The following is a 24,297-nucleotide window of genomic DNA, read 5'->3' as shown; positions in this document are numbered from 1 at the left end:
CGGCCCTAGGAGTGCTATCAGCTTAAGTGTGGTAGGCAGCAGAAGCACCCTGCCCACAAGGTGAAGCTGCTCATGAGTGATGGAGAGTGGTCCACACTGCTGCTGTGCCTCTCACTATCTCATCTCCTTGCAGCATCTCCTCTCTTTTATGTGCTAATAGCAATTAAAAGGAACTCTTTAACCTGTGTGGATTGTACTACATGAGGGCTACTGGGTGCCCTAAGCAAACCCATTGCAGCATCTCCTGCTTCTCCTGGGTGACAGACAGGGCTGGACATTCTTATCTGTGTTTGCTGAGCTACTGGTTACAGCATCTGTCACTGTCTGTGGGATGTGGGTGCCTGTCAGCAGCCTCTTCACATCAACAAATGCTAGAAAGCATGTGTTATTTCCCCCATGCTGCTGATAAGTGAACTGAGGCAGCTGAGAGGGGACGTGGCTGCTGCCAGGTCAGTGCTGCAGACAGCTTCGGTGTCTGCTTCCAGGGGCTCATCAGGCTCTGGTGGGCATCCAGGGCACTGGAGGCACTTCAGCAGTGTGTTTGCAGAGGTTTACAAAAACACAGTGTGGAGCCTTCAGGCCAGAGAAGCTGCAGAGCTGAGGAGGCCCTCACTTTCCATCCTGCACTAACACCATCACTACATGTCTTGGTGATAAAAATGCCTAGTGAAAATGAAATCAGGAGAGGAAGCATCTAAAGACTTATTTCCTCCAGGAAGCAAAAAATCTTAACCTAAGCATTTCTGCAGTCAGTCTTCGAGGATATTAAGCATTTTTTCCAACAAATGTTTAAAATACTTCAAAGTGCAGTGAGAGATCTTCACACACCCTTGTTGAGTGACTCCTCAGCTTAGCATTACACATGTTCTTTTGCTGTTTTTTCCTGGACTTGGCCACCAGAGCTACTTTTTGAACAGTTTTAATAAAACACCCTTACACGTACTTAGGTGAAAAAAAAAAAAAAAAAAAAAAAAAAAAAAGAAGAGAGAGAAAAAAGTAGTTTGATCACACATAGAATTGCCTGTCCAAACACTCGAGTGTTTGCTGTGGGGAACCTTCTTGCCAGCACTTCTCCCTTCTCACCTGTTTTTTCTCTTGAAATTTTTGTTTTTTTCATATCCATATCAGATAAGGTAGATGACCTTTTGTCTTCTAAACCAATACAACATATACCTCAGATCCCAGCCTCTTTCTGTTTCTCCCCTTCCTTCCTTTCCTGCCTTCCTTTCTTGCCTTCCCTCCCTCCCCTCCTCCCTCCCTCCCTCCTTCCCTCCCTCCTTCCCTCCTCTGGGCCTGGCCATCCAGCCAGTTTTTTACCCAGCAGAGTGTACACTTGCCTAAGCCAGAGACTATCAACTTCTCCAGGAGAATGTTGTGGAAGAGTCAAAGGTTTCACCAAAGTCTAGGTAGACTGTACCCATAGCCCTTCCTCCACCCACTATATGGGTTTGCTGTCATTGAAGGACATCAGGTCAGTCAAGCAGAAACTGCTTTTCACGAGCCCATGCTGGCTAGGCCTGGTCCCACAGTTGTACTGCACATGCTGTGTGATCACACTCAGGTTGATCTGCTCCAAGACCTTCCCCAAAACTGAGGTCAGGCTGATAGGTATGTAGATCCTCCTGACTCTAGATTCTCCTGACTTGTTTTGTAGACAGGCATCGCACTGACAAGTCTCCAGTTGCTGACAAATGGTGGAAAGCAGCTCAGGAATCACTTTTGCCAGCACCCATGATATTCTTACGTGGATTTCATCTGGCTTCATAGACTTAAAACAGTCCAGATGGAATAGGAGGTTGCTAAATGTCTCCTCCTGAAATGTGAGGGGTTTATTCTGCTCCCCATCAGTGTCTTCCAGTTCAAGGGGTTGAGTAGCTGTAGGATAATTGGTCTGACTACTAAAGACAGAATTAAAGGGGGCACTGAGAAGCTCAACCTTGTCTTCATCCCAAAACACAGTCCAGTGCTTCTCACTTATTTATTTTGATATTATATTTGCTTTAGGAGGAAAGAGGAAAATATTTTGCAAGTTGAGACTCCAAAAGCTCCACCACAATCATATACCAAAAGCTTTACTGTTTTGTTTTCCATATGCAACAGAACAAACAAAACACAAAACCTAAGGATGAACAGAACTACAATAATCTCTGTGTACTCTCCATTAATATACATACTGAGTACCTAGAGATACAGAGACTCCAGAAATGGTACATACAGAGACTCCAGAAATGGTACATCACCTCCACTCTGTGCAGTGTGATGTCTCAATATGAAGAGTACAATCAGCACCTCTGCAGAGTGTGTCAAGCTTCCTGCCATCAAAAGAAAAGGTACTGCAACCTCCTTATGGAGTCAGTGTGGAACACTCAGAGAAAAGCTCTCCCTCGCCTGTGGTAATGGCTTGTCTCTGGCACTGCCTGGAATTCTGTACCCAGCTACAATACCTGGGAAAAGCCCACCCTGACTTGTGTTACAAAGGACCTAGCACTGAGCACCAAGGTGACTTTTGCTCTGGCTCTTGGCGTGATGTTTTCTGACTGGGACAGCCTGTGCTGTGTATCAGCCACTGTAGGGCAGTCTGGCCATCCTCAGTAAAGAACGGGGACATCAAATGAGTACCCAACTTCTGAAGAAGGAACAGAGAACATCCTTTAAAGTTGTTGGGGTTTATTAAAATACTAGACAAAGGGCTTTCTGATTCATTTACATGGCTGTTTTTTTTTTTAATTAACGCTGTTCCAGGTAGAGCAAACTAGACTTAAGTCAGAAAACTGGTGGTGGTATTTGATGTGTAAGAAATAGAAAATCTAGGCTCACTGCCTAGGAAGCACTTTGATTTTTAATTACATTTGCTCATTGTATATTTTTGAGAAAAAGCATTTGAATGGCTGCTGCACTGTAAAATCATGTATTTTTCTTCTTTCCTGACTCAAAGGAAGGTAACAAACCCAGATAAGAACAGACTGAGTATGGCTGCTGGGTATAACAAAAGAGACAGGGGTCAGATGACTTGCAGACTAGTTATATTCAGAAATGTTTGTGGGAAAGTAGCACCATATTTCTTTTGTCTTGTATGTTCTTGTTTGCTGTAGGACTGCAGCGTGCCCTGTGCTCCTCCCACAAGGGGACAGACAAGGGCTCTGGGTAATGGTGAACTTTCTTATGGATCTTCTTTGCCAAGGGTCACTGACATCAGACCTCATGACCTGTGGAAATCTTTCTAGCTAAAACAAATATTGAAGTCCAGTTCTCATGGGGTTGTTCCAGTTTTGGTGATGATGTGGATGAAATTTTAATTTGAGGCAGAATGGAAATTGCTTATGGGTGCTTTCCCAAGGAGCTTAGCTTGAAGGAGCTTAGGCTATTTAGTCTAGGGAAGAGGAGGCTGAGGGGAGACGTTATTGCTCTTTTCAAACACCTGAAAAGTGACTGCAGTGAGAGCTGTGTGAGTCTCATCTCACTGGTGACGACTGGAAGAGGGGAAATAACTTCAAGTTGTGCCAGGTTGGATGTAAGGAAGAACTTCTTTACAGAAAGGGTTGTTAAGCTCTGGAATAGGCTCCCCAGGGAGGTGGTTGAGTCATTTAAAATCCATTTGGATGTGGTGCTCAGGGACATGATTTAGTGGTGGGTTGTTAGGGTAGTATGGTTAGGTTGTGGTTGGAGTTGATGACCTTGAAGGTCTTTTCCAACCTGAGCAATTCTATGATTCTGTGATTTGGACCAGAGTTACTTCTGACAAGAAGACATTTGGCCCTGCCCTTGCTGGCAGCCCCTTGGCCTCTAGACCGGCAGTGAGCAAACCAGGCCAACAGGCAAAGCCTGCAGGGCCAGCAGCAGGCTGGTAGGCCCATAGGAAGCACATAGGGCCTGGTGTGAGCTCAATGGATGAGGCTGCAGTGGAAGATGGATGGAATAGGACCTCACCCTCAGCACAAGGTAGCTTTTGCCTTGTGTAGGATACTTGGAGAAAAACAGTCCAAAACCTTGCAGGGCTGAGACTGGAGTGCTGGCCTGAGCTATGCAGGAACTTGGTTAACAACTCCTCTATGCCAGATCCTGCAGGAGTTCAGACAGGCTGTCAGTGATTTCGCCTATCTGCATACACAAACTCTCTGTTTAGCTCTCTTCATTGCTATAAGAATATCCCAAAAGAATTAAAAACAAATTGGAAACAGGTGTTGCTGCCATGGGGCACCTAACCCCCATCAGCTGTACTGAGTAGGGTTACAAACACACATGCACCCATGCATGAACTGCCCTGCAAACACAAGGCCTTGGACAAATCTGCTGGTCGGCTGCCAGCAGTCTCCTGACTGAAAAATGTGAACTGAGGATTGAAACTGTGGCAGTGACCCAGCGGAGCACCTGCTCCTTTCCCTCTGCCCAAACACACAGCCTGGCTGCTGAACCACTTGGTGCTGTTTACTGCTTTCCACCAATCTCTGCAGTGCATCTGCAGGAAAGCTCAGGTGAGGTGGAGCAGGATGCCTGCCAGGCCAGCAGAACAGGACAACCTGCATTTGGTGTAGCTGGCTCTACCATCACGGGATGTATGTGGCTCTTTAGGAACTTCTACAAGCACACAGGCTCCGTCCTACTTAGAGAGAATGCGCTGTCATACTTCTGTGGTCCACCTGGTGTGCGCTTGCAGCGTGGCCACTCTGAGCCCTGATGTGCCACGGTCTCAGGGTGGGTAATCATTGAGCTACAAAATCTTTAGAGTTGGAAGGGACCTCTGAGAGCCACCTTGTCCAACTCCCCCACAATGAACAGGGACACCACAGCTAAATCAGATTGCAAAGGGCCCTACTCAGCCTCGCCTTGAAAGTCTCCAGGGACAAGGCATCGACCACAACACTTGATAACCTGTTCCAGTGACTCACCACCCTCACTCTAAATATTTTTTCTTCATCTCTTACCTAAGTCTACCGTCCATGAGCTTGAAGCCATTTCTCTTCATTGTGTTGCCACAGACTGTACTAAAGAGACTGTCCTCTTCTTTCCTGTAGCTGCCCTTTAGATACTGAAAGGCCACTCTCAGATCACCTTGCAGCCTTCTCTCCTCCAGTCTGAGCAGCCCCAGCTCTCCTTGCAGGAGAGGTGTTCCATTCCATAGATCATTTTTATGGCATTTCTCTGGACACACTCCCAACAAAGTCCATATCACTCCTGTACTGAGGACTCCACATCTGGATGCAGTACTCCAAGTGAGGTCTCACCAGTGCAGAGTAGAGGGGCAGGATCACTTCTCTCACCCTGCTGGTCATGCATCATTTCACACAGCCCAGGATACAGTTGGCTTTCTGGGCTGTGAGGGCACATTGCAAACTGTCCAGCTTCCCATCCACTGATACCCCCCAGTCTTTTTTAGCAGGAAAATAATGCGGAATGGAAGGCGGAGCAATTTGCTTTCCGAGAACATCTAAAATCACCTCTCCTCCCTAAAGAAAGCAGTAGAGATGTCTCACAAAGGTGAGTTCCATCAACATGCTTTCTAGTCTGGCTATTTCAACACTTAATTACTACTGCACTCCTACTGCCCAGAAGGTTTTATTTGCGTGGCTCCAATCATCACAGAGGGGCCTCAGGCAGCAGCATTATCTGGGTTGTTGAATCTGAAATAGTTCCCGAAGTTCGTGCCCCAGTGGACTAAAGTGGAAGGAAAGACTGCAGGTATTTGTGATACAGGCAAAGCTTGTGAAATCTGTTATCCTTGCAAGAACATCAAACTTTTTGTGACTCTAGGCTCTAATTCCAGACCTTAACATCTGAACACTGCACCTATGATAAAAAGTTTCAAGTACTCAACCATCTGGAAGATAAGCACTAATTTCACAAGTTTCCTTATTTTCTTTTATATCCTATTCTACTTCCATCACTACTCCTCTTTCATATAATTTACATATAATTCTGCCTGGGTGCCAGAAGGTGCTCCCACACAGGGAGCTTACACCACAGCTCTTGCCTGTCCCCGGGATGCTCAAGACAGTTGCATGGCCAGGCAGTGGTGTGAGGAAGCTGCTGCTGGGGAGAGGAAGGAGAAGGCGTGCCCAGCCCAAGCCTGGCTCTGCTCCACTGTGGCTTCAAGCCACCTTTACTGCTATGTCAGTTGGCCAATATCCCTGACCAGCAGTTTGATTGATTCAAACACTAATGAGAGGAAGGACATCCTCACAATTAAGCATGTGTCAGATGAAAACTAAGTGGGAAAGGCAGTTTAATTCCAAGCACCACGCCCTGCTCAATGGAAACAGAGCACATCAAGAGATCACTCTTGTTGGCAGTGCTAATGGAGGTTTAGTTTGAAGTGCAGAAATAGCATGTCTTCAGCTGGAACTTGCTGGTATTGAGAAGCACTATCAAACAGAGGCAGTGACTCAGAGGCAAAAACCATAACCATGTCAGTAAGGAGATGCAAGTACCTCCTGGTTAATGTGCTGACTTAGCCTAACACGCTAGAAAGAGACGCTTTTGCTGGTGAAGGCTGGAAGCATATTTCTGCCAAGCAGAGGAGACAGTAGTCAGGCTTGTCTTTGGTCAGACAGAAAGTGCTCCTGGCTAGTGTTTCCAATGACCAATTCAGCCCAATCTTTAAAGCCATTTTTTTGTTGTATAATCCCAACCTTTTATACTATATACTTTCTAGACTTTGTTACATCCCTTAGGTTTGAAGAGACACATTATCTGCCTTCGTAGATTTTTTTGAAACTGAAATTTGCAGAGAGAGAATGAAAACAACTTGTTGAAAGACATTTCTTGCACTCAGTCTCCAGCTTTTCACAATTATCATCAGTAGTGTTTGCACGCTACTTTTTGAAGTTCAGCTCAGCTTGGTTAATACAGAGTTGCAGGCAGATTTAAAAAAAAAAAGAAAAAAGGGTTAGGTAGAGTAATGTGAACCCTTGGACAGGACAGAGGCTGGGCCTGCAGGTCAGTTCTCCTAACCTACAAATTGAAATCTTTAAGGAAACAGCAGCTCTAGGCCTGGTGGATGCTAGCAGCAGAGCTGAATGGTATAGGCAAGCCTCTGTTGGCCTGCAAAGGTGTAGGAAGAACCCCATGCTTCTGTTATACTGAGCACATGCAGGCTGATGGGTCTCTCAGTTCCTGCTGGGGCAGGTAGTCTTCATCCTTTTCTACCCCTAACAGAGACACACAGGAGGTGCAGCTGCTGTGCAGTCCCTGTACACAGATGTGTAGCAAGGACTAGTAACTCCAGATAGATAGTGGAATAAAGGAGGTGCTTATATCAGGCTTTGACAAAAACAACTTGAGTATTACCTCACTTACCACTCCAAGTAATGGTTGGAGGCAGTCTCTATTAGTAGCTTCTACGAGTAGAAAACTGCTCCCAAGATTTATGTTTCTCTGTTTAGGAAAGAATTTATTTCAGAAATGTCATTCAAGCCACATTCCAGAAACAGTGACTAGAAATGGAGATGAAAAACACGCAGTGAAAAGTTCTTGCATAGAAACCAGAATTATTTCTGGGAGTGAAAAAGAGGAGACCAGGAAACACAGAAGAGTTTAGCAGTATTTCCAGTAACATGTGGCTGCATGCACAAGAATGTCAGGCCTGAGTTTCAGAGACATCTCCCTGTCCCTGCTCTTATATAGCCTGCTCCAGGGCTCACTGAGGGAAGGTGAAAGATATTTAAGGGCCACATCCTCACCACACAGCTGAGTTGTACTAGGACCAATGAGGGACTATGAGAAGGAGAAGATGTGTGAGGTGCATCAGAGGAGGGGCAGCTGGGGGTTAGGGACAGGGTCTGCACCAGAGGTTGTGGGCATGGAATGGGCTGCACAGGGCAGTGGGCACAGCCCCTGGCTGCCGGTGTTCAGGGAGCCTTTGGACACCATGCTCACACATAGGGTTTGGATTTTGGGTGGTCCTGTGTGGAGCCAGGAGTTGGACTCCATGAGCCTCGTAGGTATCTTCTTTCTTGGGATATTCTGTTCTTCTGCAGCTGAGCAAGGTCTGTCTGAAGGCCAAGGCCCACAGCAGTCACTGTGCCAGGCAGCTGGTGGCCTCTGCAGCACCTCTCTGCCCAGCTCATACTGCGGAGTGAATGGGGTGCATATCTTCAAGCAGAAAGGCAGCTCTAGAGGGTGTGTGGTGAAATACCACACTTCCACAAACATATGAAAACCAGAAATTTAAATAACTGGATGTTCTTAGTGCTGCCCAATGCATTAAAAACAAAAAAACCCTCTCCTCCTAGCAATACCTCTAAGCTCTGGGTCTTGATCAGTTCCTGGAGCATGCACTAAAACTGCATTAACCCATGAGTTGAAGTGTCCACACGGCTCTTTTCAGAACCTCTGTAAGCAGCCTGCTGCTGCGTGTCTCTGCCTCAAGCTTCCTCTCCAATTCTTACTGCTACTTGATTGCCAAGTCTAACAACTGCAAGCAGTATTTCCTTCTGCCTATGAGCATCTAAGGAAATTAATCCCATCCTAATATAGCACTAATTTGTTTGCAGTGACTCATCCTCTTCTGTGATTTCCAGTCTAATAGTTACAACATTCTCCAGCTACCAATAGTCCCCAGAAGCCTTTAGAAATGTTTCAGTCAAAACATTTTAGTGATAGAGGGTGGTGGTTTAACTCAAAGATAAATAATCTTGTCCTAGCTATCAAATGGGTGGAAATGCTTTAAAGCGATCTCTTTCTTTCATCCTCTGCAGGTATATGCCAGAATGATTCAGAATGATGAAATCATCCACACAATGGGCTTAGAAGAGAAGGAGCTGGTTCTGTCCTGGAGCTCACCTGAGTTTGTCACCAGCTGTCGACACTGCCTACAGCATTCAAGACCTGTGACCTCTGTTTTCTAGAGGAATGAGAGCTTTAGCTTCAGCAGTATCTGACAGTGCTCGGTACTTTGCAGAATAACTTTTATTTGTATTTACAAACAATAAGAAGTCAGAATTAAATTTACATATACATGTAGATGCCAGTGCTACACAGCTGTAGGACTTGAAAGGCAAAAACAGGGATAACTGGATTTACTGATATCCCAAAGTTCCCAGCAAGTGATCTCTCTCCTTGTACTCATTTTGATTACCTGATCCACTCTGCTACAAACACATGAGCATGTATACTGTCCTGCTGCAGGAATGCCCCTGTGAGCCTCCCTTATCTCTGGTAGGCAATGGACTACAACAATGAAGGTATTCTTTGTGGCTCTGCTAAACCAGTGGATTTTGCAATGGAATAGGCAGCTGAAAAGTGAGACACACCGTGACTCAGAGAGTCATGCTCAGATCTCTAACAGCATCAGTGTGGGCTAACCCCTCTGACATGAGGCTTGCCTCTCTTTCCCATGCTTTCTTCAGAAGTTTTGAAAAGTGCAACTTCTTGCTCCCTGCTGTGTACCACATGCTGGTGTCTCATGCCAGGCCTTACTCATACATGGAAATACTGCTGAAATGCAGCAGGAGCATCTCCACTGTCCTTCCAGCACAGACATCCTGATGGTGAGGCCCAGCTGTGCCAGCATGCCCAAGGCTGCAGTGGAGGTACCTCTCTGCTTTGCCCTTTGGGTCCCATGCTGAAAAGAGTGAGCACATATTCCGGAACCCATACTTACAGCTGCCTGCTCTTAACAAAAGGTGCCATATTTCTGTTGGAGAAGATGGCAGGGCTCTGGCTGACAACCTCTCTGCCAGCAAGCTGCAGAGTGCCTAGTCATTTTTTCCTACTCAGCAGCCCTTGCCAGCCCTAAAAGTCTGCCCAAGACTTTCCTTTCTGCAGAAGGATGTGATTGTGTGTTTGATGCATGGTGTCCTACGTTGCTGAGAGCAGGACACAGAGCAGGTGGGGCATCCTCAGTGCAAGGTGGTTGTTTTCCAGGTACACCCAACTGAGTCAGCAGCATGGCTGCGTTTTCAAGAATGATCTTTAGACAGGCATAGCTTGGATGAGAAGTCAGTTTGGTTAATGCAAACCAGGGCACAGGGATGCACTTTCAGCTTGGAGGCAGCATTTCCCACTGGCCTGTGGTTTCATTAAAGCTCAGTACGGCAAACTGCTGCCATGCAGCCTTCTGTCTACATCTCCTGTGACTTTTGGAGACCCAGCCTCACAGAGGTGAAGTTCGAGCAGCTCATCCCTTTTAGAAAACAAGTTCCTTGGCATTGTTAAAATCTTTTCTTCCTCTTTCTTTTTGCCTGCCTTGCCTTCCAAGTCAGAAAAAGACTGAAAAGACGAAGAGATGGACCTGTGATCCTGTGTAATGGTTTTTTGTTTGTATGTTTGTTTGTGAATTTTGACAAGCTATTTAAAGTGTAACACTTTAATTCTATTAATTCTATACCTGGTACATTCAGGCCACCATCAAAGAAGATGCTGCACTGCTCTCCCTGCTCAAAACCTAGAGAGGTTTCAGCTCAATGCACGCTTCACTTACTTTCTTTGGAGTTATAATTTGTGCATCCCTCTTCCATTTCATTTGCAAAACTGAAAGAGTGACGTGATTCAAATCCAGGAATCTCTTTTGAACAGTGCTGCAACACAGCCTCTCTGGAACACAAAAGCTGCAATATACCAACAAATAACTTCAGCTCTGGTTGGGGAATGCAGCCAGTGCAGGATAAGCTTCACCATTGCTCTAGAAAGACACAACCACTTAGAAAGCAAGTTTCTGGCTCCTTTCAGAGCCTCCTGCCTCTCAATCTCTGACACTTCAGTGTTGCTAAATCCCTGTAGTTTCATAAGTCTTTCTCAATCATTTGAATCATGAGGTTCCTGAAACCTGTGGCTGTCCCTGGTTTACATGCTCTTAAGGTGAAAAGAGTAATTTATATATAATATATATATAATCTATTCTCCACACCTAAGGTCACCTCTGGATGCCCTCCTTGTCCCACGCTCAGTAACATGCATGAAGCCACTGATTCTCTCTTGGTTTTCCAGTCTCACCTGCTGCATCTGCAGCAAAACTCCCACAAGACAAAAAGTCAGCCTCTAATACACACAGCACCATGAGGCACTCTCCTATCGTATGCATAGTGCTGCACAACTGGGAAAAGAGACTCAGAAAAATGTTTTTTCAGAATTTAAGTTCAGATGTCAATAGCGAACTGTAGGACCATCTGTCTTGTGTCTTGGACTTGAGCAATTGTGTTGCGTCCTTGAGTTTGTCTATATTACTGATTAACACCGGGGCTAACTTCCGTATCATCAAGCTGTGCAGCTGTGAAGAGTGGTCAGTATCCACTTGTTTCACTATCAGGAGCTGAGTGTACACAGTTAGCGTGTTCATGGCACAAACACCCAGAATATACTTCTACAGACAAGCTTTTTTTATCTTCCTAGAAACCACTGCCCATGTTTCTGGAGCGAGTCAGAGCCAGTGCCTTTCAAACACATCTGTACAAGCTGAGGAATGAAGCTCTGCTTTTTATTGCATTAAAACAAAACAGGGAATCAGTACAATTGAAACAGTTGATGAGTGTGAAGGATGCCCACTTGCATCACTTTGCTAACCTTTTTCTGTCAAAATCATCATTTAAAACAACTGTGATTTTTTTCTGGAATCTCAGTAGTATGGCACGTGACTTACAGGAATGCAATCCAAAGCTATCCTATGACTGTGATTCACTTTCCTGAGCCTATTACCATAAAAGCTGGAAATGATGCAATCAGCTTTTTCTGCCATTCAGAGATCTATCATAGCATCCGCTAGTCCCAGGGCTGCATTTTACAGCAAATGGAAGCAGAGAATTGACAAGAATATATTGTTGGGAAGGGTGGATAACCAAAACAAAATAAAGATAACATCCCTAAATTTATAAGTGAAACACAGATCTTCAGCATCCTTAAAGCGTTTGGGGGAAGGGGGCTAGGCATGCAAAGAACTAACTGCTATAGTCAGTCTTTCAACTCCATCACTTCACCGCAGTAGTGTGGTGAATTAAATCCCCATGCTGGCAGACTTGCACACCAAAAGTACCTCTCACAGAGCTTATATAGCCGGTCCCTGTCCTCCACAGCCATACAGACTCAGGGAAGCTAACTCAGAGGCTTCAGGTCCGGGGCAGAGAATGAAGAAACTATAGCTACACAACCAGGAGGTATTATGAAATGAGCAAGACCCACTCACATACCAGAATATGGGAGAACTGCCCCAGGTGTGCACTGCTAGGAGGCAAAGTGTAGTAGTGGCCAAGAAGAAACGCAAGCAAAGCTCCCTGAAGTGGACTGCAGAAAGCAGAGCTCTTCAGAGAGCAACGCACAACAGCGGTGGGAGGGAGAAGCTGAGCTCACTTTGTCAATGGTAGGAAAACACCAGAGCAGAGGTAGATGAAGGCTGGACTGCTCATTAAGTATGGTTCTTACTGCACACTACGCATTTAGAAAAAACATTCAACAAAGGAGCTCAGCACTGTCAGGGGAAGGATGTAACAAAGCGATGATGAAATACATATAGAAAGCAGTGGGAAACAGCTCTTTAAGAAAAGTCGGTGAAAACCCTAGTGCAGTTTTGCAGCGTGCAAAGGGAAGTGGCACTGTGCAGAGCTGCGTGCATGGAGCGCAGCCAGAGGCCATGCAGCTGTCAGTGCACAAAGCTGACAGTTCGTGTAGCAGCAACACCGACCCTTGCATGATGAGTGGATCCTTAATCAGACCACTAATAAATTGCATAGTCATCACCGTTTATGCATGCTTGTTCTAATAGGTGTCACAGATTCCTGCCTCCTAATAAGGAAAGGAAGTAGAGAAACACATAAAGTCCGACAGCCTGAAGCCATGTTCGACAGCTGTTACTGTTACCATGAGCAAATCAAGGATTTCAGGTCAGGGAAAAAGAAAAGATGCATGCCAGGCATTTTGGCAAGATTTTCTTGGATATGGAATGTTTTTTACACTGCTCCAGTCTATAAAAGCACAGCACTCTTGTGGCACATGATGGAACCTAGAGATTAAACAAATATCGTCACTAATTAGTCTTAGAAGGAATAAATTCATTTAGCTTAAGTTTGCATTTCTCTCTCTCTCTTGTCTGAGAGCCATTTATGAAGGAAGAATCAGGCCAAGAAACGACATTTCTGTCTGGAGTGGAGTAAAGCAGTGTGTGGCTTAAGCAATGCACATTAGGGCTGGCTGAAAGCTTTAAAAGATCATACAGTAATTCCTACTCAAGTGTAAAAGAGGATTTCAAAAAAATTCTGTGAGAAACATTTTGATAACAATTATCAAAGCACGCTGCTCTAAATGTATTTGTGACAAATGAGAGTAACCAGTAATATTGCTTAATATTCTAACCCAGATTAAGTTCCAATGTCAGTCTTAACACAAGCTAAAAATATGCTACTTATTGAGCTGGAAGAAGGTTTTGATTTACAATTATGCCTTGATGGATTACCTGAAAGCACAACCTTCAGGCAAACTGTGATTAACTGTGACCGAAGACATCTGGGAGAGCCATCTATGGCCTAAAATTATGACCTTGGTATTCTGGGCTGAAACTAGACACCATTTAAATTGCCGTGCTGAAAAACTCTTCCACAGAGGCCTTTGTTTAGGAGGCCAACAAGTTTTTTTAGCTCCGACAGTTGAGCAGAAACACCTCCTGTGAAGTTACAGCTACAGCAGGGAAAGAAAGTACTTCCTTTTTCTTTTTTCTTTTTTTGCAGACATTTATTTAAAAAAAAAAAAAAAACTTCAAACATTCTCATCTTGTATAAAGAAAGAAACAAAACCAATTAATAACCTAACGATTAGCAAATGCTGTAGACACAGGTTTGTATTTCACTTAGCATTATAGAGTTAAATACAGAAGTATGACTCTTGAAAGCCAGGTGCTCATAATTAGCTCAGGTTTTACCTCTGGATACTGTAAAATCACAACATGCTGTCATAGCCCATTTTCTGATCCTGTTATCAGCATGGAATAAAGTTTCCCATTAAATGCAAAACAGGTTTATAGGTGCTAAAATAGCTATGTTACCAGCGGGAAACACTGCGGACACTCTTCGATGGCGCTGGGGAGGTGAAGGGCCTTTGGCAGGTGGCACATGGCCAGCTTAAAAACAGGGAGGGGGAGGGATCGCCGCAGCTGCCGCGGTCGTCGTCTCCCACCCTGAGGAGGGAGATAATACGCGTGAGCCGGCCTGGTGCTCCTCTCTTTTCGAAGAGGATCACTTTTAACCCCCCCGCGCCATCTTTTCGATGTGAAGTGGGACCTAGCGGTCGCTGGCGTTCTGGTGCCTCCGGTATTACGCTCTTCCCTGGCGCGCAGCCGCCTGGAGGTCCCTTCAGTACCCCCGCCTTCGTCGCCCCGCCTCCGTACACCGCACGCCTACGGGGCTCCGAGGGTGAGGGTCCCTTAGAGGGGGCGGCGGCTGCCGCCGGGCGTGGCCCGGAGGAGCGGGGTCGGGGCCCGCTCTGAGGCGAGTGACGTCGAGAAAAAGGAGCGGGATCGCGGTGGGGAGCCAGAACGTAAGAAGGAACAAAGTGCGGCTCCACGAAAAATGGTACCAAATTGCAGCCCAGAAGGCCAACTGTATCTTGGCTTGCATTGCCAGTGTGTTGAGGGCGGAGATTTGCCCACCTGCTCTGCTCTCATGAGACCTCCCTTGAAGTACTGCACCCAGTTCTGGGTCCCCCAAGACAAGAAGACACTGAACTGTTGGAACAGTTCCAGAGGAGAGCCGTGATGATGTTCAGAGAGTTGGAGCACCTCCCCTGCAGGGAGCAGATCCTTAATCTAAAAGCCACCACCATGCATGGGCTCGAATGCGGTAAGAACCATGCTTACAGCACAGCACAACCTGGAGGATTCCTGATGTCAGGCTTGCATCTGCTGTTACAGTTCTCATTGTTGAAATACACAAAGGAAAAGGGATGGTGTGATCTCTTCTGGCTTCCTGTTGTCAAAATGAGTACTCATATACTCTACAGCAGAGGGGCCACATGATAAAATACACATAAATAGTTCCACAGCATACTTGAAAGCTCCCTGGTGTGACAGAGGAGGTGCCCAGGAGCCATGTGCTGCCTCCGCAGGATTGCAGCTGTATGGAAAAGAGACAGTTCAGTCTACTTAAAAGTACAGAATACAGATAAAAGGGATGCAACAAGCAACTATTCGTAGAAAAATCCTTTAAAATTTTACTACATAGTAAAATTAAGGAAAAAATAGTATTAATATATATACATACAATACATATAGACAAACGCACACTGCACCATTAAATTACATGCTTTTTAGAACAGAGAATGCGCTGTATCCCCTCTTATCAATTTTGAAGTTCTCGCTGCAAGAAATCTTGTCCTTTTGTTTTTATCCCCATTAAAATTTTCAAGTACAAGAAGTAACCTAGGATCTAATAGTAGAAAACCATTTGGTATACACAAATTACAACTGACAGCTATACAATATTATTCTTCAGTATCTAACACACGTATGTCCTTTCTGAATTCTCTAATGGAACAAACTTATACCTGAGGTGCATGGAAATAATGAAGCACGATAATTGGCAAGGTTAAGAGTTTTTCACGCTGTGATTTGACTGTAATTGGAATTGATTACATATCACACATCTGTACCCACAGAATTGGCACATGAATGCTCTGCATGAGTCATCACCAATGTCTTAGAAATAAAGGAAAACTTAAAAGGCAAGCACCACTTGCAATGATAAGCATGCAGTCAATTTCAGTGAAACAGAGGTAGCATGTTCTTGTAACTCCAGCAGGGTCATTCAAACCAATGGAACACCCCCCTTCTGCAAAAGGCACTCACTTTTTCAGCAAAAAACAATGTGGTGTTATATTCAGGCAGGGTGACCACAAGTGTAGGTGGATTTCTCTCCTTACAAATATTAAAAAATGTTAAACAGAGAACAGCATCGAAAGAAAAAAAAATGGATGTAAGAAATACACACTTCAGGTACTATGTGCTATTCTTCTCCCCTTTCCTTTTACAGAGGGAATTACTTTATAAAACAGGTGTGGTACATCCAGAAGTTAGAAGACTTTTCAGTTATAAGGGCAGTAGTAAGCAGCACATTATGTATCTGTAATAACTTTGTAACACCAGAAGTACACCAGCCTTTTTTAAGAGATCGAAGAAAAAGCAACCATTCAGCTAGAAGTAGAAAGTTTATGCACAAAAAGGTGGTGCCAAAGAAAGACAAAAACGCTTTGATGTAAAATCTTGTAATTGAGAAGATACAGAAACTGATGTACTCTTATCCTTTCTGCAGTTTGAAAACATATCTATGCAAAAACACCTGTTCTTACCGGGACACTACAGAGCTAATTGAATTATAAGATGTGCCACTGTTGCAACTTGAAGCATAAGCCTCTTGACCATTAGCATCTAGATTAATTTTGAACACAGAAGATGCCTTCAGTAAAAAGTCCGCTGCATCTCTGCGACCTAATTCCCTCAGCTTAGACATTAGGATTCCTACAGTGCTCTCGGGAGCATTACTCCACTCCTGCAGCAGGGCATGGACTGGGCTTGACAGAAAGTCATTTTGTGTTCCATTATTTGTATTGTACTTCGCAACAAGATCAGGGAGGCCCAGGTTCATGGCCAGAAGGCACCAATCTTTGCCCATGGGATCAGGCGGATCCAGAAGTCGGCTTAGTTTTCTCCTGGTAAGCAGATTCAGATCTGAAACATGAATATCCATTCCTAGGCTTCCTTGGGAGTAGACATCAAGACACCCAAAACACAGTATACTACTAAAGCTCTCTTTGTACCCCCCCATGGTGTTAGTTAGCGAAGTCTCCTTTTGACTCTGTGCACGGAAGAAGTCTCTAGGCTGGTATACCATTACTGGTTCATGATGTTCCCTCAGCTGCTGAGGACTAAGGTAATATTTTACAGTCAGAAGGCCCGGTAAGGTTGTGGCTATCAAGTTATCAATGGTGCTGCATACAGAATCCAGCAGTAAGCAGCACTTGATCTTCTCTGTTTCCAGTCCTCTAACTTGAACCTCTATACCCTGACCATGGTTGACAAGCAGCACTAGAAGCTCAGCTCCACGATTCATAATCTTTGATCCGTTTACCCACAGACGTATGTCAGCATCTCCCTCGGTGCTCTGTTGGTGAATCCACCTGCAGAGATTCACCTGAACTTTATGAAAAATTCCACAAGGAAATGGGGTAAGATGTTCCACAGGAACAATTCTAACACCGCCGTAAATCAGTACCTCATCCTCTTCCTCTGTCCAAGACCTGTGGAGACTGTCAGTCTTGATGAGAGCAGGAATATCCACCATTGCTCCACTGCTAAGGTCTCTTGCACAAATATCCATAGCATCCAAAATCTGTATCAGTTCTTCCACATCGCTATCAACTACCAGACGCTGGATGTCCTCGATGGTGTATCGACCTCTATAGTGATGGAGAGCTTTTGGGTTCTCTACTGACAGGATTTTTCCAAGGACATTTGAACAAAGCCAGCGAGGATCCAGAAGCACAACGTCTTGAACTGTTTCACTCTGCATAATGTTAATCTGTTTATAAATAGGAAAACTATGATTGGTATTTTGTGAAGAGCAAGATGATACTCAACATTCTGACTTTCACGACCTATTGGCCAAATTGTTTTAAGTAGCACAGCTGACAGAACCCAAACTGCATTTTCATTTCTTTCAAATATTCAGAACTAGGAATGGAACTTGTTCTTGGCTTCCACTAATAATAAAGCCATCAGAACCCAACAGCATTAAAGCTTAGCCAATGCTCTGCAAGCTATTCATGCAAAGCGCTTTCCTACAATTCAGTTTCTAAGGGACAAACAGAAATTTCTCATCTGCAGTGAACATGCTAAACTCTGCCTCATTTTAAGATGCTAGTAATAGCACATCCTTTGTATTTTACATTGTTACAACTATAACAATGAACTGCGATTCTCTGTCTCGCAGAAATAATGCTGAATAGAACATGTACCCCAAAACAATAATGAAGACAAGAAGCATTATCGACCAGTCTGTATCACTTATCATGTCTTAAATAAGTAGCTAGATAATAAGAATACACAGTTTAGATAAAAAGTACTTACTTCTCCTATGCTATGTAATTGCTGTGCAATATGTCGTAGGTCATCCTCGTTTGCTAGTGGATTAAGCTGTTCCTGTACATCATATACAAACTGCTGCAAGGACATCAGCTGGTTGGGTCCGTTCATTTTCCTCCATGAGGGCAGTGTGGAGATTATTTTTTCACACAGAAGAGTCATAGGCGGGCAAGCCTTACAAAAAGCACAGAAAACAGCTTGTAAGTGTACTCTGCTAACTCTGAGGTATGTATTAATATACATGATATATATACATGTCTGAAAAGCCCTTCTGATTGATCTTACTCTTCTACCTGGTATGCACTTGGGAGAAGATCTACTTTACACTTAATAAAATACATTCCAGAAACAGCTGGGCATTTAACTTAAGCCTGTACTCACCACTACCTGTTCTGGACTAATTTATTTCAACAGGTGACATTGCAGAATATCAGGTAACACGTACAGATAGCATAATTATCTACTGACTGTTTTGGACATTACTGATGACTTTGTCTTGCAATCTCAAGCCACAGCACCCGACAAAACCCCCTCAAATTTAATCTAATGAAAACTGCTACCAAAAAAAGTTCCATCAAACAAAAAAAGCTTATTAAAATCAATACACCATTGAGAACATTAAATAAGACACATTTTATTATGTTAAAAAATCCTCTTCCTTGAATCTACAGAATGACCTCAGCAACACATTATGTTTTATTTCATTATTTCTTTTACGCCAACAGAAGCAGCTGCAGAATGCTTTGTTGGCACGTCATATGGTTAAGATGGATTTCAGTATGAAGAATTTAAATGACAATGACTACAGAATGACTTGGTCACCCTCAATACTGATGTTTGTGTAGATTCATGGTTATTACATGCTGTTAAAGGCAATTTTACTCTTAGTTTCAAATACATATATATACACATCTATGAAAAATCCAAGAAAATATTTTTCAGTAAAAGGATCTAGTAAAAAGTTTGTCTATGTAACAATATAGATAAATAAATAAATTATATATATAAATTACTATTATATAAATATAGAGAAATAATATAGATAAGTATTAAATATAATAAATATAGATAAACAAAAAAGTAAAGACAGACAGACAGATACTAAGTTCACACATCTGTAAGGAAAGTGTCCAACCCTGGTCTTTTTTTTTATGGAAAAACATTATTTGCATCAAATGCATTCAATTTCTCTGCAATGCTGCTGTGACACATAGTATAAAACAAACAAGCACATAGAAACTGAACAACCTCTATCAACATAAAATATGAAAATATAGCTTTAAACTGATAATCCTAATAATTTCATTGTTAAAGAGAGGCTATTTTTTGGCACCTGTACAATATGCCAGCAGTTTTGGAACCACTGACAGAATCCTTCATGTCAGCAGTTTGTTGTTTCGTTTTAATTTCTGAAATTAAACAGTAAGTTTACAGAAAAAAAAAATCCTGCCCTAGGTCTTCACATTCTGACAGGCACAAAGTAGACCATTAATATTACTTACAGAAATTATCTGGCTTCTTATCTCTTGTAAGTGATTTCGGAGAAGCTTCATATCTTTAGATCCAGATGCTCCAGCATCCAAAACAAATAACTTGTCTGAAATTTGAAGATCATTTCCAAATCTTAAAGAGAAAGAGACCCAGCATTGTTTATTCAGTTCTGTATCTATTTTCTCAATCCAGTGGCACTTCAGCCTTAACATTACACAACACTTATTTTTCTTCAAAGAATAATGAAGAAATGCAGTACTAATTACAGTAAGATATTTTATAGGGAAAGACAGAATAGTTTTTTCTCTGATTTTCTTGATCTTAGGAAGATACACTGACAGAATATTATCTTTCCAATGGAAGAAGGCTGAAGAGTCCTAATTATAAATGCATCCTAGCACTGGTAATTACAGGCACATTGGTAATTACCAGCACACTCTACTAGATAATGGATAGCAGGAATCATTTTTTTTAAGGTCTTGAAATTTGTTGTTTAGTTTCTACTCAATTAAAATAGTTCAGTTTTCATCAATACAGGCACTCTCTGTATTTCTTACTTTTATTTAACTTTCCAATCACACATACTTGTTTTCTTAGCCCTGTAGTGGTTTACGTTTAAAAGGATTTCAGCACCAAAGCTTACACCCAGATATGTTGTGATAGTTCGTTTCAGTTGATGGAGATTATCCATTTTGTGGGTAATTGTGCTCAGTGTGAATACGTTATGTAATACCTACAGTTTGTGAAAGTTCTCTGTTGTATGCCACTGACAATCAGCGTGCTCTCCAAACATATGCTCAAGAAGGTTAGAAGCTTTTCTGACTACCAAACATCTTCTGGCTGATATCTTCACATAGGTGACTCCACCATGTCCAGTTCTTCAGAAACTGTATGGGCAGTACCTCCAGACTTGGCTTAGTTTTTCTCCTACCAATGCTAAATCAGTCCAGATTAAAAGGTGGCTGCCCTGTGCAGCTTCCTCTTTTGCTCCTGCAGGTTGCAGCTCAGAATTACCCATTTTCCTGAGACTGGTGCAAAAGTGACACGTGAGGATGTCAGACAGATTGCTGACACTGGCCATTGGATCTGATGCATCTACAGAGTGAGACTTTTGAGCCTCACTCACTATTTGCCCATGTGAGCTCACTTAGGGCAGCTCACTCGTTGGTACACAGTATTGGCAAATGTTCCTTTTTCTTTTTTTTTTCCACAGAATAACCTTCCTGAATATTTTCATTTAACAAAAAATCCTCAAAGTAGGACACTTACTTCAGCGTAAATATAGCTTCAGACAAATAAAAAACCTTTTTAATATGTAAAAGGTTATGTAAAATGCATTTTAGTATATTTTCTTTGAAACTCACATGTACACTACCTATCAATATAACCCCTCCTTACCTGTTCCTGATTTCTTTCAAGAATGACATATCCTTGTCGTACCAAAACTCCCCCCCAGCTGGCCGAGGAAGATTGACTATATCAGCATGTGTGGCAACCAAAACAACACGCAGTGGAGTTTTCAGCTTTCCACCAAATGCTAGAAGGGAAACAAGAACATTTCCTCACTATGAAACACGTGTAGGAAGATGGGTGCTTTACTGAGCCAGGGAAGGAGCAATACACTTACGAATTAAGTACAGCTACATCTATTTCTATACAACAAAACCACTGCAGTTTTGGCTGTTAGCCACCTATAGAATTATCTACACAACACTCAATTTGAATAGCTAGAATTTTTGAATAATATCAGAAACACTGGTATTACATGCCTTCATTTTTTTAATAAAAACATTAATTAATAACACTACCTATATATCTATTAACCACAATCTATAACAATGTGGGGAAAAATAGTTAAGAAAAATAAAAGCTTCTTTTAAGGGTTTCTGATTACCTCAAATCTACATGTAAAGCTTAGGGAAATGCTGGTAGAACACAAAATGTCTACAACATTTATATGTTGGTATGAATGCTATTTTACAGTACTTACACAAACAGTGACCTCTCACTTAGGTGAGAGTTAAGTAGGAAAGCCTGGCAGATACCATGAAAAAGAATGAAAAAGAAAGGAAGAAAGATACAAATGGCATGAATGAGGTGACAGCATGAAACACAACATTTTCAATCTCTTCTCAGACTGATCTTCCAAAGGAGACATTATTAGACAATTATTTCAGAAGAATGACAGTACAGTTTTTGTCTGACAAAAACATTACAAGTAAGAAACATGCTTCCATCGACTAAGCTACAGAATCTGGATTCATTCTTAAAAATAAGCACATTTCCCCTGGCTTTGTAGCACTAAGTTTTTTCCAGATGTGAATCTTTTTGCTTTGTTTTTCAGCTCAAAGATTTAGAAACTCTATGTAATTCCAAAAGTTAACATTTCCCACTAATGTTAAGTACTACAAATATACCTGTGTGTCCAAGAAGAGCTTATCGGCATAAACACAGATTTAAGCAAAGTGCCTAAAAAATGTTAGTAACTCTGTGAAACTAACTTTCCTTACTGGACTAAGACATGAAAAAACTTTCAGCCACAGCAAATTAACTACATTTTTAGCTTTAATATTTTTTCTGCCTATTTCTGAGCTTTTAATTCCAGAAGTAATTGCAAGTTGAGTTATATCCAAATGGTTATATTCATAACCTTGTGTTGTGACCTAAAATGGAATACTGAAGACATGCAGATGTCTGAGGCAAAAAAGGTCAGCCCTTTGGCTCATCATTATCACCTGTCATGCTGAGATCATACATACAGAACAGAGCAGTAAACAAAAACAGAGGGGCAATTCTCTGCACTCAAGTACGTAAGCATTCAATGTATTTGTCTGGCCAGTCCCTAGCAATGTTATAAGCATCCATCAGTACTGAATTAGATCCTCTGTCTGGGAATAAATTTTGATAAATGAAACCAGTTCTTCCACAAAACTGCATACCAGTGCTTAGCTACAAACATGATCAAGTAGTATGTATACTTAGATCTTTTAAGGAAAAAATCCAAGTGATTTAATTTAATTTGTTTTCCTGTCACGTAACTCTGTGTTATGTAACTTCTATGATTCTATGAAATTGCAGCTCATTAAAGTCATCTTAAAACCCATGCAAACTCTACACAAAAATTGAAGTGAACTAAAAATAATGGTTTCTGTATATCCTGATGTGCCAGAAGTTAACGTATTTGAGGCTCCAAGCCAACTCCAGTAAAACAGGTTAAAGTGAGATGTACTGAGAGGTAATGTCAGTCTGCAACATCATTCTTGTTGGAGTGGGTCCAGAGGGCTGGTGCACCTTCCCTACAGGAACAGGCAGAGAAAGCTGGAGCTCTTCATCCTGGAGAAGAGAATGCTCCCAGGAGAACTCATAGCGGCCTTCCAGTATCTTAAGGGGGCCTACAGAAAAGCTGGGGAGGGACTTTTTGTAATGGCAGGTAGTGACAGGACAACAGGAAGTGGTTTTGAACTGGAGGAGGCTAGATTTAGATGAGATATTAGGAAGAAACTCTTTACTGTGAGGGTGCTGGAACACTGGCACAGGTTGCCCAGAGAGGTTGTGAATGCCCCCTCCCTGGAAGCATATGAGGCCAGGCTGGATGTGTCTTTGAACAACCTGATCTAGAGGGATGTGTCTCTGCCTATAGCAGGGATCTGGGACTAAATGACCTTAACAGTCCCATCCAACCAAAACCATTTTATGATTTTATGATTCTGTCCTGTTAACATTGGCAAAACTAATTTATGCTGAAAAAAACATTTAACTGGGGTTAGATTTCAGAGCTTTTTAGTCAGTGTGTCCAAAAGTTGCCTTAAACGGTTTCAACATTCCTGAACACTTTTTCAGAATGCTTATCTGACATAAAACTTCATTTTCCACAAGAGCTTGTGCTGTACCTTGTGACCTTTTTCAGATGGATAACTGGTGCATGAAATTCTTCAGGCTTGTCCCACAAATAAAACTGTCCACTGCTAAGAAATATTGATTCGGTTTTGTTTAAATAAAAGGAGATGAAGTGAACACAGAGGATTTAAAAAGTTGCAGAGAAACACTTATATTCCTCTAACATTACATTAACAAGGAAAAGAGCATACCTATTGGCTCCTCGACGGGGACTAATGATTTCAGGAAACTAAGCCAAAAGGTCACTTGGTTTAACTGGATTTCATAAGGCTCCTCAAGACTAAAAAGCACTATGTGAATTGTAGTGGTATCATTTGCAGCAAAATAATCATAACAGCAGAAATACACAGGATTCCCAGAGAACTCCCAGATGCTGAAATCACCAACTCCTGAAAAACAGACAAACACATGTCAGTAAGCATGAAGCCTTATTCATCACGGAAAGACAACTGAATCAGTTAATCCAATTTACACTTTCTCAAAGACTAACTGCATGCAAGTAAGAAAGCAAAACTGTGAATGCAATCATGAACAAAAGGGATGGCCAAGTTTCAGACAGTCTCAGAGTCTGAGAAGTTGTGTCCTCAAAATTTGTTCCTCTCTCACATTCACTTCTCTAAGTCATTCAGCTGGATGTCACAAGAAAAATCCTGCTTTTTACATGCAGTGCAGCCTTACACATTAAACTGCCTTGTGCCTTGTAAGGAGCAATTCCTTGCAAAATATAACTGCTCCTGTTCTTTTCTTGCTAATCCCAAAAAGCATTTTAATGATTTTTTTCATTTAAAGTGTGATTGCTGGTATTAAATGCAACCCAAGGATATTCTCAAATAACCCACTTCGCTTAACAGAATTATGTT

General features: G+C 42.5%; 1 protein-coding gene across 1 annotated transcript in view; it reads right to left on the bottom strand.

Annotated features, from left to right (window-relative positions):
* Positions 1-15,103: 15,103 nt before the first annotated feature.
* The window catches only part of DAPK1 (death associated protein kinase 1), a 93,719-nt gene continuing 84,525 nt past the window's right edge, over positions 15,104-24,297 (bottom strand). Inside the window, exons 22-26 of the mRNA XM_065745669.1 lie at positions 23,629-23,826; positions 20,939-21,077; positions 19,552-19,672; positions 18,035-18,223; positions 15,104-17,486 (exon numbers count right to left, since the gene is read on the bottom strand). Coding sequence (XP_065601741.1) covers positions 16,254-17,486; positions 18,035-18,223; positions 19,552-19,672; positions 20,939-21,077; positions 23,629-23,826 — 1,880 coding nt within the window. The 3' untranslated portion in view covers positions 15,104-16,253. The remainder of the gene's footprint in view (positions 17,487-18,034; positions 18,224-19,551; positions 19,673-20,938; positions 21,078-23,628; positions 23,827-24,297) is intronic.

This window comes from Cyrtonyx montezumae, unplaced genomic scaffold (genome assembly GCF_038088225.1).
Source record: "Cyrtonyx montezumae isolate F1298 unplaced genomic scaffold, pur_monq_1.0 scaffold_36, whole genome shotgun sequence".
Lineage (NCBI taxonomy): Eukaryota > Metazoa > Chordata > Aves > Galliformes > Odontophoridae > Cyrtonyx > Cyrtonyx montezumae.
The sequence above is the reverse complement of the archived record's forward strand: the minus strand, read 5'-3'. Positions and strand labels throughout refer to the sequence as shown.